The sequence below is a fragment of the Pyxicephalus adspersus genome, chromosome 1 (genome assembly GCF_032062135.1).
Source record: "Pyxicephalus adspersus chromosome 1, UCB_Pads_2.0, whole genome shotgun sequence".
Lineage (NCBI taxonomy): Eukaryota > Metazoa > Chordata > Amphibia > Anura > Pyxicephalidae > Pyxicephalus > Pyxicephalus adspersus.
The window spans coordinates 158,411,651-158,426,424 of record NC_092858.1 but is presented as its reverse complement, the minus strand read 5'-3'; the positions used below and the strand labels follow the sequence as shown (position 1 = coordinate 158,426,424).

At 37.7% G+C, this 14,774-nt stretch overlaps 1 protein-coding gene across 4 annotated transcripts in view; it reads left to right on the top strand.

Annotated features, from left to right (window-relative positions):
• Positions 1-14,774, top strand: part of SAMSN1 (SAM domain, SH3 domain and nuclear localization signals 1) — a 59,252-nt gene that overhangs the window by 6,496 nt on the left and 37,982 nt on the right. The window contains exons 3-8 of one of the 4 annotated variants that reach the window (XM_072432020.1): positions 869-1,000; positions 7,958-8,008; positions 12,044-12,090; positions 12,737-12,777; positions 14,019-14,105; positions 14,657-14,733. In XM_072432020.1, coding sequence (XP_072288121.1) covers positions 869-1,000; positions 7,958-8,008; positions 12,044-12,090; positions 12,737-12,777; positions 14,019-14,105; positions 14,657-14,733 — 435 coding nt within the window. The remainder of the gene's footprint in view (positions 1-868; positions 1,001-7,957; positions 8,009-12,043; positions 12,091-12,736; positions 12,778-14,018; positions 14,106-14,656; positions 14,734-14,774) is intronic. The other 3 variants (XM_072432028.1, XM_072432034.1, XM_072432041.1) reach the window with 3 other exon arrangements.

Here is a 14,774-nt window from a genome sequence, read left to right as displayed (position 1 = left end):
ATTATTTTTGTTTTATTATTATTAAAACATAAAAATTGCAAACAATGTCAAAGTCATTCTGTGGACCATCAAAATTTTCTCACCAACCACCAGTCTGCTGGTGTTCATAAGTATTTACACCTTCTTAAGGCATATACACTATGCCCAGAGGTGCTAAATGTAAAAGCAAAGTAACAATAAAAAGCATGCAAATTAAGGTAACAAAAATTTCCTCGAAGTTCCAATGTTCCGAAGTTCACCGAATTTTCGCGAAACCATCGGAAATTACTATAGGAGGATTACCATGGCTGCATTCATAAATACAGCCGTGGGAATCCTCCTGTCAGTGACCGATCCTCTCACTTGGATCTCTCACTGAGAGGAGGATTATCTATTATACTCCTCTTTTTAGGGTCCCGAGTCATGTGGCTTGCGTTTATGAATGAATGCGGCCATGGGAAAAATCAGAGGATTTTTCCCATGCTGCATTCATTCATGAGCAGCCATCGAGACTCACACTGTGTTCCTGGATAGCGAAACTCTATCCAAGAACACATACAACTAGTAAAGGCCTGCAAGAGCAATCAGGGGAGCGGAGCTGTCAGCTCCGCTCCTCTGATTGGTCTAGCAGGTCCCAAAAATTCGGTCTCACTAGCCATATTTACAAAGGCCGTTCTCACCTACATGTTTGGTAAGCGAGAATGGCCCAATTCGCTGCAAGACCTAACTTAAAAAATTTGCTCGCTCATCCCTAGTAACGAATATGATATCCATACTTCAGTGTATAGTTTTATTTCATTTTTGTTATTTATTTGCTGAGGGTAGGAGCAGTAATAATCAAAAACTCTAAATACTATTTTTTACAAGTTATCTGTGCATTATGTTCTAGGAAGGTTCTATGGACAATCTCTATGAGCCAGTACAGAATATCCAAGAAACCACAGAGATCAGTATTCCTAGGGCATGTAGCCCCCCTTGTACTTCCACAAGAACAGACGCACATGTACAATCATTTTCAATGGTAAGTCGAAAATAAACTTTATGTTTTTTTTGTAATTTGCTGACATGAATGAATTAAAGTTGATTTCATCATAAATATGTCCTTGCATTCCCAGCACACAGGTACAGTGTTGTGTATAATTTACAACCCACATTCAGCAAAAACATTTGTTTTACCCTTAGGCTATACTGGTGAATACAACTCTTTAGCATGACATTAATGTCAGAGTGCTGCACATATGGGAAATGCCCATTAGTAGTTTAAGTGTAAATATGGGTAAAATCATACATTTTTTATATAATGCAGTCTAAAGCTAGCATTAACACATATTTCAGTTACCCAAACATCACGCATTATTTTGCACTTCCGGTGATAATGGGAAAACTATGCATTTTAAAGTACAATTGGATGGTGGCATTGTCTCCCTGTGCATGGTATAAGCGTGGATGGGCATGCAGGTTTAAATGGACTTTTAAAAAACAAAACTAGAACCCAATCTCATCTGTTACAGCAGCAATTGTGTATCTTCTGGACAAAGGCTTTGATCCACATGATAAAAACTGACCAATTCAGGCTTCCCCACCAACTTCTGTTTTAAACTGTGTCTTCATCTACAAATTAAATAAGAGAATATTTTTCTTTAATACATGGTGCTGAAAAAGGTTTCACATTCTCATCTAACACCAGTCCAAGCTTAGTTTAGTGTCTCTACTAAAACTATTCCATGGCTAGGAGAGGATTAAGTGGCCCCTGGCAGCCAATCGGTGGCCAGTTTAAGCCCAACTTTTGCTTGCTGACACGATTCTCGGTGACTCAAATGACCCACAGTTATACCAAACCTGAACCTGGTGAGTATACAAAATCTTTATACATCATGTTACAGGATAGGGCAATAGGGTATATAATGAAGTTAGGGTAAACCTTTGATCTGCTTTAATGAAAATAATCTTATCAGAGTGTGTAAAAAAGGACTTCTTTGTATATTTTGTGATTGTGCATGGAGCAGCTGCATTTACTTACCACATTTACATAGGGCTCTTGACTCTTGCTGTATACCAGGGGTCAGAAAACTTTTTTGGCTACTAGGCCATTTTAGGAGGTCAAGAAGGCACACTAGGCCGGACTCCCTCGAGAGAGAGCGCTGATGGCTCCATCCCCACCAGGAACGCCCCTGAAGGTAAATCTCTCTCCTCCACAATTAGTCCGGATCGACCAGGGGGGCGATAGGCCCGAACAGACTACTGGTTAGGTTGAATCTGGCCTAAAGACCGGAGTTTGCTTACCTCGGCTGTATACCAATCGATACAATGACTGTGCCATATTATAATGCAAGTCAATCAAATCTTTGAAAACATCTCATATATTCTCTGGTTTACCAGTTGAATACCTAAGACGCTTATCACACTTTCTGACATAAAGGATTGGATAATTTATGCAAAGAAAACAATTGTTTTTATACCAAGGCCAGACACTTTACTAAATGTATCTTTTGTATGAATGTGCAAACATATTCATAAAGCGTTTAACAGTGCTCCAAGGTTGAACATGTTTCTATGCAGTGCAGCTCTTCTCTATACTTCAGTGTGCATCACGAAGGTTTGCAAGGTTATCCACACATGTCCAGGTGTAAATTCGGCGCTTTTTAGAATAGCAACGCTGGAGACTTTAGACACCTGGCAGGGCTGATACACTCATCTAATATTTTTGCTCCTATTGAATGTCAGTTTAATTGTTTTTTAAATTTTAAATAATCATGTTCAGTCAAGGTAATAATCAAGCAAACCCACAGTAATCATAAAGGATTTAACCAATCAGAATCAGGACTCATTGGTACTATGGATTACTACCATTTAGCCTTAGAAGATTCACTTCACTTAGAGACGTTTGGAATTTTCATTCTTGTTCACTCATTCCTATAGCTTCAACTTCCATGGCTGACTTCCTAGAAGACTCCAATCCGTATGGGCCATTGAATGGCCACCTATGATGTAACTCCTGCACTTGCTACATCAGGAGTTTTAAGTTTACAGCCACTTAAAGTCAGTACATTGGTCTTCAGTAGACAGAAGCACTGGGCCTTTCTCCTTAAGTTGCTAATGGGAAGGAGACATTCACCATTGGCCACCAAAGTAAAAGGGCCCTTCTCCATTGACCACCAAGTTAAAAGGTCCATTCTCCACCAAACCCTAATGCAGGGGGTTGGTGAAACTTAGAGTAACTGTTCCACTGACCACCAATATAAGGAATCCATCTTTACTGTATGAACTGTCCTTCCTACCTACAGATGGCACAAAGAAATGGCATTTCATGCGTTTTGTGGTTTTGAGGTTTTTCAACAGGTTCTTGAGAACCTTCAGTGGGAAGCTCATTGCATCCAGGAAGGTACCCAAATCATGACAATATCACTTATGAGCTTAGTGTGTCTACTATAAGTCAATATGCTGTCAAAGTTCACCGGATGTTTGGGCTACAGTCCATTTCCTCAACAAAGACAGACTCACGCTTCTGTTCTGTTTTCTGGTACAACATCTGCAGCAGCTTAAATTAAAATGATTTCCTCAGAAGTTTATTCCCAATAGGCATGATACAATATTACGTTTTGAAGAGTTAGCACCTGTATCTCTATTATTACTTCTGGGATACAGAGGTAGCACAGATACCTCTATACTTACTACAGTTTAATTTTCAAAATGACTAGAGATGGTTTTGTTTTTAACTCCTTGAGTTTCTAAGAATTACTTATGTGCTAATTCCCCTTAAGAAGATACTGAGAAAAAGAGAGATACAGAGAAAACAATATTTCAGCTCTGCATTCACTCTTTTAGGCAGGCTCCTCTCTCTGTGTCTTTGTTTGTATCTGTCTGTCATTTGCAACCCGTATTTGGTATACAGTACAGCCTAATATGTTGGAGCTTTATAACTAGAGTTTATTATTATTATTATTATTATTATTAATAATAATAATAATAATAACAATTTTAGCGCAGAACTAAAATAGATACCTAAATGTGAGTCAGGAGACAAAGAAATACCTAGTACTTCTGGGTACCAATGAACATGTGATTTACTTCATGTGGCAGTGATGGGCCAGTGGGCACTAAAACACATGGATTTTGTAGCTACTACAAGGAACTTGTAGCTTGTGCATGACTTTACTTTTGCTTCTGGTGGCTGAACAGAGCAGCGGTGGTGGTGGTGGTGGGAGGGGTATTAAAGGTAAGGGAAACTACATTCTGCTTAAGATAGGTGAATGGACGAAGCAAAGGTTCACTTAAAAGCCTACAACGCACTTCTGGTGGGATAAAGTAATAAAACAAAAAAAAAAAATCCAAGAAACAAGACAAAAAAATATGAAAATTAAATAAATATTGAAATAATTAAAATAGCTCAAGCAGCAACACTTTTGGGCTATTTCAGACTTGGGATTGAGCACAGCTTTCTACTGTAGGCTCAACCATGCGCCCAACACATATGCATGCAGTTAATGAGGTTTGTGACAAAGTTCATATGTTTTTTATGAACGCGTAGTGTCTTTTCGCTCACTGCAGGAAGAACCGCACCACAACCACAAGGGCAATGTGTACACACGCTATATTCTGTGTGCGGTTTGCCTTCCTGGGTGCAAAGTAGCAGTTTGTTATGCGTCTGGGAGCAGCTAACTATGTGGTTTTCGACTTTGTGTGTTAAAGGCACCTTTATCCAGCACTGTCCCAAGTCAAGTCTTCATGTGTGCAAGTCTTAATGAGCCCATCGCCCTAGTAGGTCTAACACCTTACATGAGCTATACAGGAAAAAAAGTTCACATGGCCCGCCAGTGGGAAGTCATGTTTTTATTTTTTAGTTTTACTGTCTCAGTTCTGCCTTTGGATATAGGTAGGAACCTGGCATTGGTATGCAGCTTTACCCAACATCGACATCTACGCCTACTCATATTTCAGCATCCACTGTCTGATTTAAAATTTCAAAAGGTGCACAAGTACTATTCAAAGTAATTATCAATAATTTTTGCCAAAACCCATATTTGGGTAAATCACCAAGTAATGGACTTTTTAGGGATGTGGCTAGTTTAATTTTACAGGTTGGATCTGTTCTAAGATAAATATCAATAATTCACTGAAATATTTCTAAAATCTTTAAAAAAATTTGTACAGCAAGCTCGTCGCTCAGTTTATCCACTGTTTCACTCTGCTATACAAACTTTTGTTGACTAATGAAAATCCTGAATCCTGTTTTTTTTTGTTGTTCGGTTCTGCAACAACCAACAAAGATATACAAACAGTCATGAAAAAAAAACAAGTGAAATCTGGATGCTCTGAAATAATGAATATCCTACTAGTAATTAAATGGAAGCTTTTGACAAGCATAATTTGTTTTTTACTGAGCTGTGCTGCTCGTATGGCAAGACTTTTAATGAGCCGCAGTATAAAAAGTATGGCTGCAGAAACATTGGAGATAAACTGGAACTGTGAGTAATGAAATGTAAAATAAAGAAATCTTTATTAGGCTATGTCCTCACAGTTCATTGTAATTACACAATGAATCGATACACTGCACTGCAAATGACTCTGAGCAACCATCAGTATCAGGTGTGACTATATGTAAAATATTCTGCTACAGAATAAATGGCAAGTTTCAGTAATGATATTCCTCTTCTACTGCCTAAGAAAAAGATGTATTAATATCTGCTGTACATAACAAAGTACGGAAATAAAGAGTACCTGTTATCACCACACAAGTGAATCCTAAAGAGAAAGTATAGTGTCTTTCCAATGTGCTTATAATTGATGTCATTTTTGCAGTTTGTACTATAATGTATACATAAACCTTAATGTAATGGTGGCTCCATTGAAAAAAATGTGGGTTACAAGGAGGGAGCAAAAATGGGAAATAGGCATTGTCACTCTATAAGAAGAAATGCTTGCAAAAGAACCATCATGGTAGGATTACCAGGTCTTTTGTTAAAGTTCCTTGGTGGCATTGACATCTTCACCCAGTTCCTTTTTGGGGTTCGGAATCTTTGTCCATGTTTATTGGTCAGGTCAAACTATTGCAACTCTTGCACATGACCATAGGAGTAAATTCAATTCATCACCAATGTGGGTTGTACATAAGATTGTGAACAGGAAGTGCAGACAGAGTCAGATTTTCCCTTAGGCCACCTAGGCCCAGGGTGCCAGGACCACTACGGATGGCAGCACATATGTAGGACTTATTTCCTCCAGCACTTATGTAGGTCTTGCCCACTATCATCATGGCTGCCATTCCATATATGCCCCTTTCCCAACCATTGCTTTCTCCCAGTCCATTGGTTTAAATATTCTGGTCACGTTTCAGAAAACATATATGGTATAACCCAGTGCACCGCCTCAGCGAGCAGACATATATTAGTACCAGGAATAAAGACTGATTGATGTTTTCTGCTCATCGGTGCCGATTTTGGACTTTGTCAAAAGGAGCCAAATAGAGCATCTGGCCATCCTCCATTTCTGTATCAAGAGAATTCTATGAGGCTCCAGAATCAAAAAAAAGCCTTTGGCGAGGCTGAGCTCACCCACAGGTAGCTAGCTGGCCAAGGGGACAAAAAAAGTAAAAATCTTTCCCTGATTGCAGAAGAGCCATAACATAGGATTAAAGAGGGTGTCTGCTCACAATCATTTTGCTTTTTTTATTTTAATACTACTGGAGGCAGAACAGGTGAACTACTTCAGTGATTTTTTTCTGCTTGCTATTACCTGTAAAAATAATAAACAGCCACATTGGGAAAGTATTGTTTTTAAAATTTAAACTCTAACATACTCCAAACATTCTCAGGTGAACAATCATTTAGATCTATGTGTTTTTAATGGCAGAGATTCTTTACTAGAGAATGTTTGGTTAATGTTTGATTCCTAAATCGGAAATACACCTCATAGACGTACATATTGAGTAAGAGTAGTAAGGTAAAATATTTGTGTGTCATTGCAAAGCCAGATGGAGGACCAGAGTATATAGGCAAATATGGCTGCTCCCATGTACAGATATAATTGCACATTTTGCATAGTTTGGAAATCAGGCTTTCAAACCACTGGGGACCTGCCATGTACGATATGCCAATAAGTCATTGGCATTCTATACATTACCTTTAAATGCCCCTCCAATTTTCTAAAGAATTGTAAATAGAGTTTGCTACCAGTTTTGTTCTGTTATAGCCGTCCAGGCTGTGCAAGTACCCACAACATAGTTAGAAATGTCCAAGTTTTGCGTAATTAATTTACTAAAACCAGAGAAAATTTGTGGTGGTTGGAGTGTCTGTGATATGCTGTTACCTTACCCATTTTAAACACTTAGTTTTACTTTGAAAACCCGCGATCAGACAAATGTTTATTGCAGAAAGGAACAAGTGATATACCTTCTGCAAAAAGTACTTATCTGCCTTATCACTGGCCAGCTGTCAAATTTTGCTGGCACATACCAGCTTCCTTTGTGGGTACCAGGACTGAATTACTTTATGCACCACCCTGGCCCAGATAATAAAGATGGCTGAAGATCGGAATGCGAAAAACAAGTAAAAAACCGGAGGAGACTCTGATGGAATCTGGAGGATGAGTATCTCCTGGGTTTATTTCCACTTTAGCTAACTGAATTATCACCTTGCAAAGGATAAGTCCCTTAGCTTAATAAATGAGATGAAGTTTTAACTTCAAGCAACCATCCAATTGTGTGCAAGCAAAAATCGTAGGTGATCATTGCAAAGTAAATTTTCACCACATTCACTGAGTTTGGTGGAATATTCACTGCAAGGGTCTCTTTAAGTAAAAATTAACATAATTACATATATAATATTTTAAAGAACATACTGAAATCCATTGAAAATACTGAAACATCTGCTTGGAATATGTAGATATCCTTCTTTAATACTTAATATTATCTTCTGTTTTCTCTCCAAACATTTAGGTAATATCAAATAGGTCATTTTTTTGTGTTTTATCTGTTCCCCAGGAAAATGACCGAGCAGCGAGTCCTATTTTCTGTCTTACTCAACAGGATGTGGTATGTGGCAGCTCAGTATAGAAATGCACGCTTTGGTTTAGGTAGTATGTAATTAGAGCTTGTTTCTAGTTATGCTGAGTATCTAAGTGAACCTTTGCTTTGCTTGAGCTTTGTATGACTGCTGCACTGCTGCCCTTTGCAAATGCTTATATTCACCTTTGCCTTGCTGCCAGCCCAGAAGAAAAGAGCCAGGAGATCCATTGGAGGCAAAATGTAGGTGTGTGGTCATACCTACTCTTGATCATGTTTCAAGGTGCAGGCTTTAACCAGAACATAAACCTACTCTGTCCCTAGAAACATTACTTCCAGTGCTTTAGTTTCATTATGAACATGAGTGAGCACAAAAATAACATAAAGCACACGCTAGATAAATGTTGCTCAAGATGAATGATCACCATCATGTGCAGTGGTCTCCCAACTTCATTTAGCAGTCTGCCGTGGCAGATCACTAAATGATCCAGTGAGAACAACGGATAGTATTTCCCATGGGGGAGGATGCAGCGGGGTGTCTCCTCCTCAATCTCCCCTCTCCCTTGCCTCTGTATGTTTAGACCAGAAAAGAGTAGGTACAAGTATTGCAAGATCAAGAAATAAAAGGTGCAGGTGTCACCTGGACAAGAAATAAAGAGTTGCATGTGTAACTGGAACAGAAATATTAAGTGAACCATTCAAAAAACTAACAACCAATATCAAAACATACTTCTTCCCTGTTTTATCCAAAACTAAACCAAAAAATGGCTATTGTTTGGTTTTACATCATTCTGAAAGATCAGCTCATTTTAACATTATTAGTTCTCCTGGCCTCAAAAACCACAAGCACATTTAAACTTAGAGAGAAATGCTGGGCTGTCACAAATTTCATATTTTTCCTAATTCTTGTTGCCTGATTATCCATGCTTTCAATACGTTCACTGACCAGAAACAAGCACATGGGTTGCAAATTTGCAATGAATTCATAACTCCTTATCTGCACACTTGTATCAAGAGAATGCCAATACATTACCATAGGAAATAAGCTCCATAATGGTGGGAGGTCAGTAATGGCAGCTTCCAAATGTTCTTGCTGCAGGTAGTAGTTTGTCCATGGTAAGCCCTGGTGTCATATTAAAGATATTTACCCCCTACTTGTCTGTGTTCGGGTCTGAATGGACCCCTATGTCACCACTATTTGTTCACAGTTCAATGACAGGAGTTGGTCCCCCAAATTAAGGAGCCCTGCAATTGAATGGCTTTGACACAATAAGAAAAAAGAAAAGGAGCACAAATGATTTTGTAATGGAGATGAGTATACCTTGTTTGGTTGTGGAGTTGGGTAAGAGCAGGTGCTGTCAGTTTGCCCTGCACTGATGCAGTTACAGTGTCTTTTTTACCTAATAATGAATAATAATGATGTATGTTTAGACAGTGAATAAAGAAAGGAGAAACAGAGAATAAAAAGGGGGTAGCAGTGAGTGGCTCAGTACCATTCTCTGCTGTTCACTGTCAAATGTTCATATGCTCTAGAACAGGGGTGTCAAACTCAAATACACATTGAGCCAAAACAAAAAATGTGGACAAAGTCACTGGCCATCCTTGATATTTATTGAAAAAATATCTACAAGTGAAGATGGTCCCTAATGAATGTCAACAGAGTAGGGGGCACTTGTGGGTCCTGACTGACGCGCCAGCAGACCATTGTGAGATTTGTATTATTAGGTGTGCATGCACTGTCCAACAGCGGGCCAGCTCTAGTAGACATTTGTTATTTTCCCGTGGGCCAAATATGATTACAGCATGGGCCAGATTTGGTCCACGGGCCTGAGTTTGACATCCCTGTTCTAGAGCGAGCAGCTAAGTGGCTGGCAAGTTGCAAGCTGCCAGAAACTGTGCAGGATCACTTAGTCTTGCCACTTGTATGAATCTGCCCTTAGGGTCAATTCTTGTTAAATTCTATACTAGGAGCATGTCAACCACAATGGAAGAATTATCAATCTGCGGGTATGCAAAATAAATTGCAACTGCATGCTACTAGTGTAGTTTACATCACAATGAGCCTTTTCCTCTTTGTAGATCTTCTTAGCTTATAACTGCTGGTGATTTAGTGATTGAAGTTCTAACAATTGCACTTACAGTTTTAAATTTACTGAGCAAAAGCTGCATCTGTCCTACCTCCCCTTCCACTAGATACAATGATATAGATACAGATTTTTCTTGTTATTTAATATGCAGCATTAGCCTTCCGGTTGAGGTTTTGCATTTCATAGCTGGCTGCGTGCAAGTACAAGCCATCAAACTGCAAAGCGCTTTGAGACTTGGTTGCTAAGAAGTCGCAGTATACATGTAAATGAACCTCACTCTGCTCCTCACCTAGAGCTTTGTAAAGGTCTTGTATTTTACAAAGATATTAGAAAGCTCAAGGACAAATCTAATAGATGCCTTGATTTTACAGAACAGCTTGAAAACACTACTTCTGAAAAGTGAAGTTATTGCCTGACAACAGAAAATTGAACTGTTCTCCTGAACACATGATACCTTTAGGCTTTCTTTATTAGTTTACTTTTTTTCTGAAAGCTTTTTGAGCAGACAAGCAACCTTAGCTGACCTGGAATTTGGAAGCTTATTCAGGTTTATGGACAGTTCTGATGTTATTGATGTTTAAAGCTAATTTTTAGGCAAACATAATAAAAAAGGCAAATTTGGTCAATGGCATCATGCTCAATTTGCAGTGCTTTTACCACAACACAGGGGATCTGTATTTCAATGAATGGTCTGTTGGTAAACAATACTGGGTGTCAGGTCATGGTGATGGGTAGTGTGTTCACATTGCTGGATGCCATGATTTATGTTGATTCTACTGCTGGGAAATATAAGTGGAAAGCAGGTATGGATGTGTTTCTTTTATTTTATCAAGGTGTGGGTGTTTTAAGTACTGTGATCCTTTGTAAGAATGGGTAAGTGGTATTATGTCTATTTTTATCTCTAGGAGGGAGCAATATCTAGTTGCCCACTTATTACAGAGGAGTTTTATATTCTACTAAAAGAAACACCCAAATGCCTTTATGAGGACAAGATGTGGCGAGGGAACCCCTCTTTATGTTGCTGGATGCATTGGTCCTGGTCTGGTACTGAGGGGGGTGCATACACCCACTGCCCATTTCTTTTGAAGCCAGCAGACCTGGATAAGGATCTAGTTGAAATGGATGTTTTTTTTTTAAATAAAATAAATATCCAGTTTTATTGCATTCCCCAAGCAAGATATGTGTGTATTTGTTGCCCTCAAAGTCACATGAAGTCACACAGAAGAAACATGTATCACTTACAGGACAGAACTTGGTGTGGCTACAAGTGGCTATCCAGGGGCAGATGGGAATAAAGCAACCCTGGGCTATGAAACACACCAGCCCACATACTTTGCTAGGCTAAAATTAGGAATATTTTATAGGGAAGTAATCCAGCCAAGTATTGGGACCAAATATATTATACATCCAAAAATGTTGCACCCATTTATCATAGGGCTAATTGAATCTACACAACAAATATGTGACTAATATTATCAGAAACATAAACCTTTCTGGTATCTGGTGTGCAGCTTCTCCACTTGTGGGTAAACATAGGTAAACATATATATATATATATATATATATATATATATCCTCAATCACTTCAAACAAACATGAGATAATAGTAGAAGAGTGGCAATTGTGGTCTTTGCCAGAAGTAAAAGTATCCTCAGGATATGTTAGGGCTGCAATAAGTTCCAATGTCAAACCAACCAATTACTATAATCATTAGGCACCTAGGCACGTAGAGTAAACTATAGTACTAATATTAGTAAAAATTGCATTCATGTAATTACAATGCACTCATAATATGACTTTAAAAGTGTACCGGTGTGCTTTCTTTGCCAAGGCTGTTATAACACCCATCTCACCCCAAAGGTGTTGCTTGCACATTTTTCAAGCATATCCTAATAATATTTTAGATTTTGTGGGTATTTTTGTGTGGTTATTTATGCTGCATGTATTATATAACTGCTTATTTATTTTTTACCCTTAGGAGTTGTCTGATTTAGGTACTATGGAGGCAAAAACAAAAAGGAAAAAGTAAGTGTTAGTACAATTTTTATGTGAAAACCCCATAGTCCTAGGGGATCAGAAACCCCATTAAGAATTATGTTTTCTTTTGGATTTTATTTTTTTCTGTGTTACTTCTTGTTCTAAAAACTCAACAGAAAGTGGCTTCTTCTTTCTGCTACTTGAAGCAGGGCCATCAATGGCATCTGTGCACAATTTCCCATATGTGCCTAGAAGCAGTAAATTAGGTGCAAAGTCTTGCCTAACTTTTGTACACCTGGCCCAGCAGTCTTCTGTTATCCATCACATGAACTCCTGAAGACTGTGGACAGAAAAGGACTATGAGAAATTAGGATGTTGCCTGAGATTTGAAGGGAATAGAGAGGTTACCATGGGGCTTTTTTTTAATTATGCAATGATGCAAGGCAAAATAATAAAAAACATGAACCAATTGCTATTAGTCTCTAAATGTTGTTTTCCACTATACAATATTGTATTACAAAAGAGGGGAGTTTAAAAATGCTGTGGAGTTTTTTTAATTTCTTAGCTTTTTTAAATGTTTTTCTTTTTATTTTAAAGAATTGCAAAGGTAAAATTCATAATGTAGGAACATTAATTGCTAAAGCACTGTATTATTATGTCATAAGCATTTACAACCATTTTTTTGTTGATTTAGGTCACTCATACAGAAATCGATGTCAGAGAATGAAGCATTTGGTATGTGTTTTTAGTTACTTTTAGTATATATATAAGAATTGCTGCACACATAAGAAGTTTCCTGGATCTTGCACTTTGCTATCAAAAGTCTTGTTTGTAGGCACAATTTTGGAAAAAAGATGAAGTGTCCATAATTTTAAAATAATTGGGTATACTTGTTTTCAACTTAAAGGTAAACAAGGTTGGCTGGCTGGGGGTTAAGTGGCAACTCTTAGCCTAATGTGTATGTGTTATGGTGCACATATCTACAAGAGTGCTCTCCTCCATCAATGGCCAAACCAGGTGAGACAGTTACACCTGATCATACCCAGGCCTCTTTAACTCCCCCACCTGGCTCATGGTCATTAAGTCTGGTGCTTCAAACCTTCAAAACAGAAAAATATTATATATATTGTTTTGATAAACCTCAAAAATCTTCTGTACTTCTGGGGAAAATTATTATATTATATTATATATGTAAATGAGAAATGAGGACAGTCATTTTTGCCCATTACATATGCAAGCTCCACTTAGAACATCTGTTCAAATTGATTATAATTCCTTATAGCTAACTATGGCCATTTAGTGGGGAAACTAAGCATATTATTTATACATTTAATATGCTTAGTTTTATATATATATATATATATATATATATAAATGGCCAGGAATCATGAGATGACATAGCAAAGACACATCAAATATTCATTTACAATAAAATTTACAATATCTTACAATCACTAAAATATTTCCATAGCCTCTACATTAGTATTCACTCCTCCTATCTATCTATCATATTACCAAATTATTGTTGTCTTACCAATAACAAGCTCCAGCAACATACCAGTTAAAGATTCTTTCCCCACCATGTCATAACTTATTTCCTGAGCTGTATACCACCGAGGAGCCAATTAACTTGTATTTATCACAATCAATGACAATGACATTGCTGTATATTCCTATATTGTCAGCTAAAATGGGTTTAACAACAATTAAATATTGACCATCAGACTGCTGCTGTTCGTGATTATAAGAGATTAGTTTCCAGGGGAAATTAAACTGCTGAAAACATTTGCAATCTACTCTTTCTGCATGTTTCAAACACAGAAAGATCTATTGCTTGATATAAAGCTATTTCTGACAGTCTCCTTGTAATCTCCGTATGGCGGAGGCCTTCAAGGATTCTCTCTAATGGAGAACAAATTTGATTCCTGAGTTGACCATCTGCTGCTGGTAACCCATCTCCCGATGTTTGATGTTAGACAGGAGAGTCTGGAACGCAGCATACTGGCATAACTCCAGGAGTCCTGACAACGAGTCCTACCTCCCAAGGCACTGTCACATTGAAGGTAATACGATCATATGTTTCAGTGTTTTTCCAACATGATCCCTAAAGACTCCCTATAGGCACTTTGACATTCATCTGTGCACGTTCAACATTATAGATACATTCCCGAGTGTAGAAAACTTTCTCCGCAATATCTAATGCAAGCGAGTGAACACAAAAGATTTGTTTTAACTAAAATCAGTGTATATATAAAATTAGGCCTTGTATCCTAATCAAGGCCTGATATTAATCATTTTCATATACTAATGTACATGCAAGTATTGATTAAAATTGATAATAACTGTGATCAATATATGAAAAATAGCATTAAAGAAATTTCATACCTTAAGCTTGGCATTAGACATATAAACCTGTTTCTTGAGAATGGATAACTGGATGACAGGTACTCTTAAAAATTCCTGTCTTTGACAAAGAACACTTCCGGTTTTTATATATATAGTAAAACAATTTAAGGTAATTTATGTCTATTTCATATAAATGTATGATGATCCTGCTAATGACATTTTAGAGTACACGATAGAGAAGTCTAGAGGTTATTATTATGTATTGCAGACCTCAGTGAAGAAGAATACATTATGGGCGATCGAACTAACTTGCTGGCAAGATTAAAGGATGAAAATCTTTCCCAGGTAGATAACTATATATAATGTAGAGGTTTGGACTTGTTTTA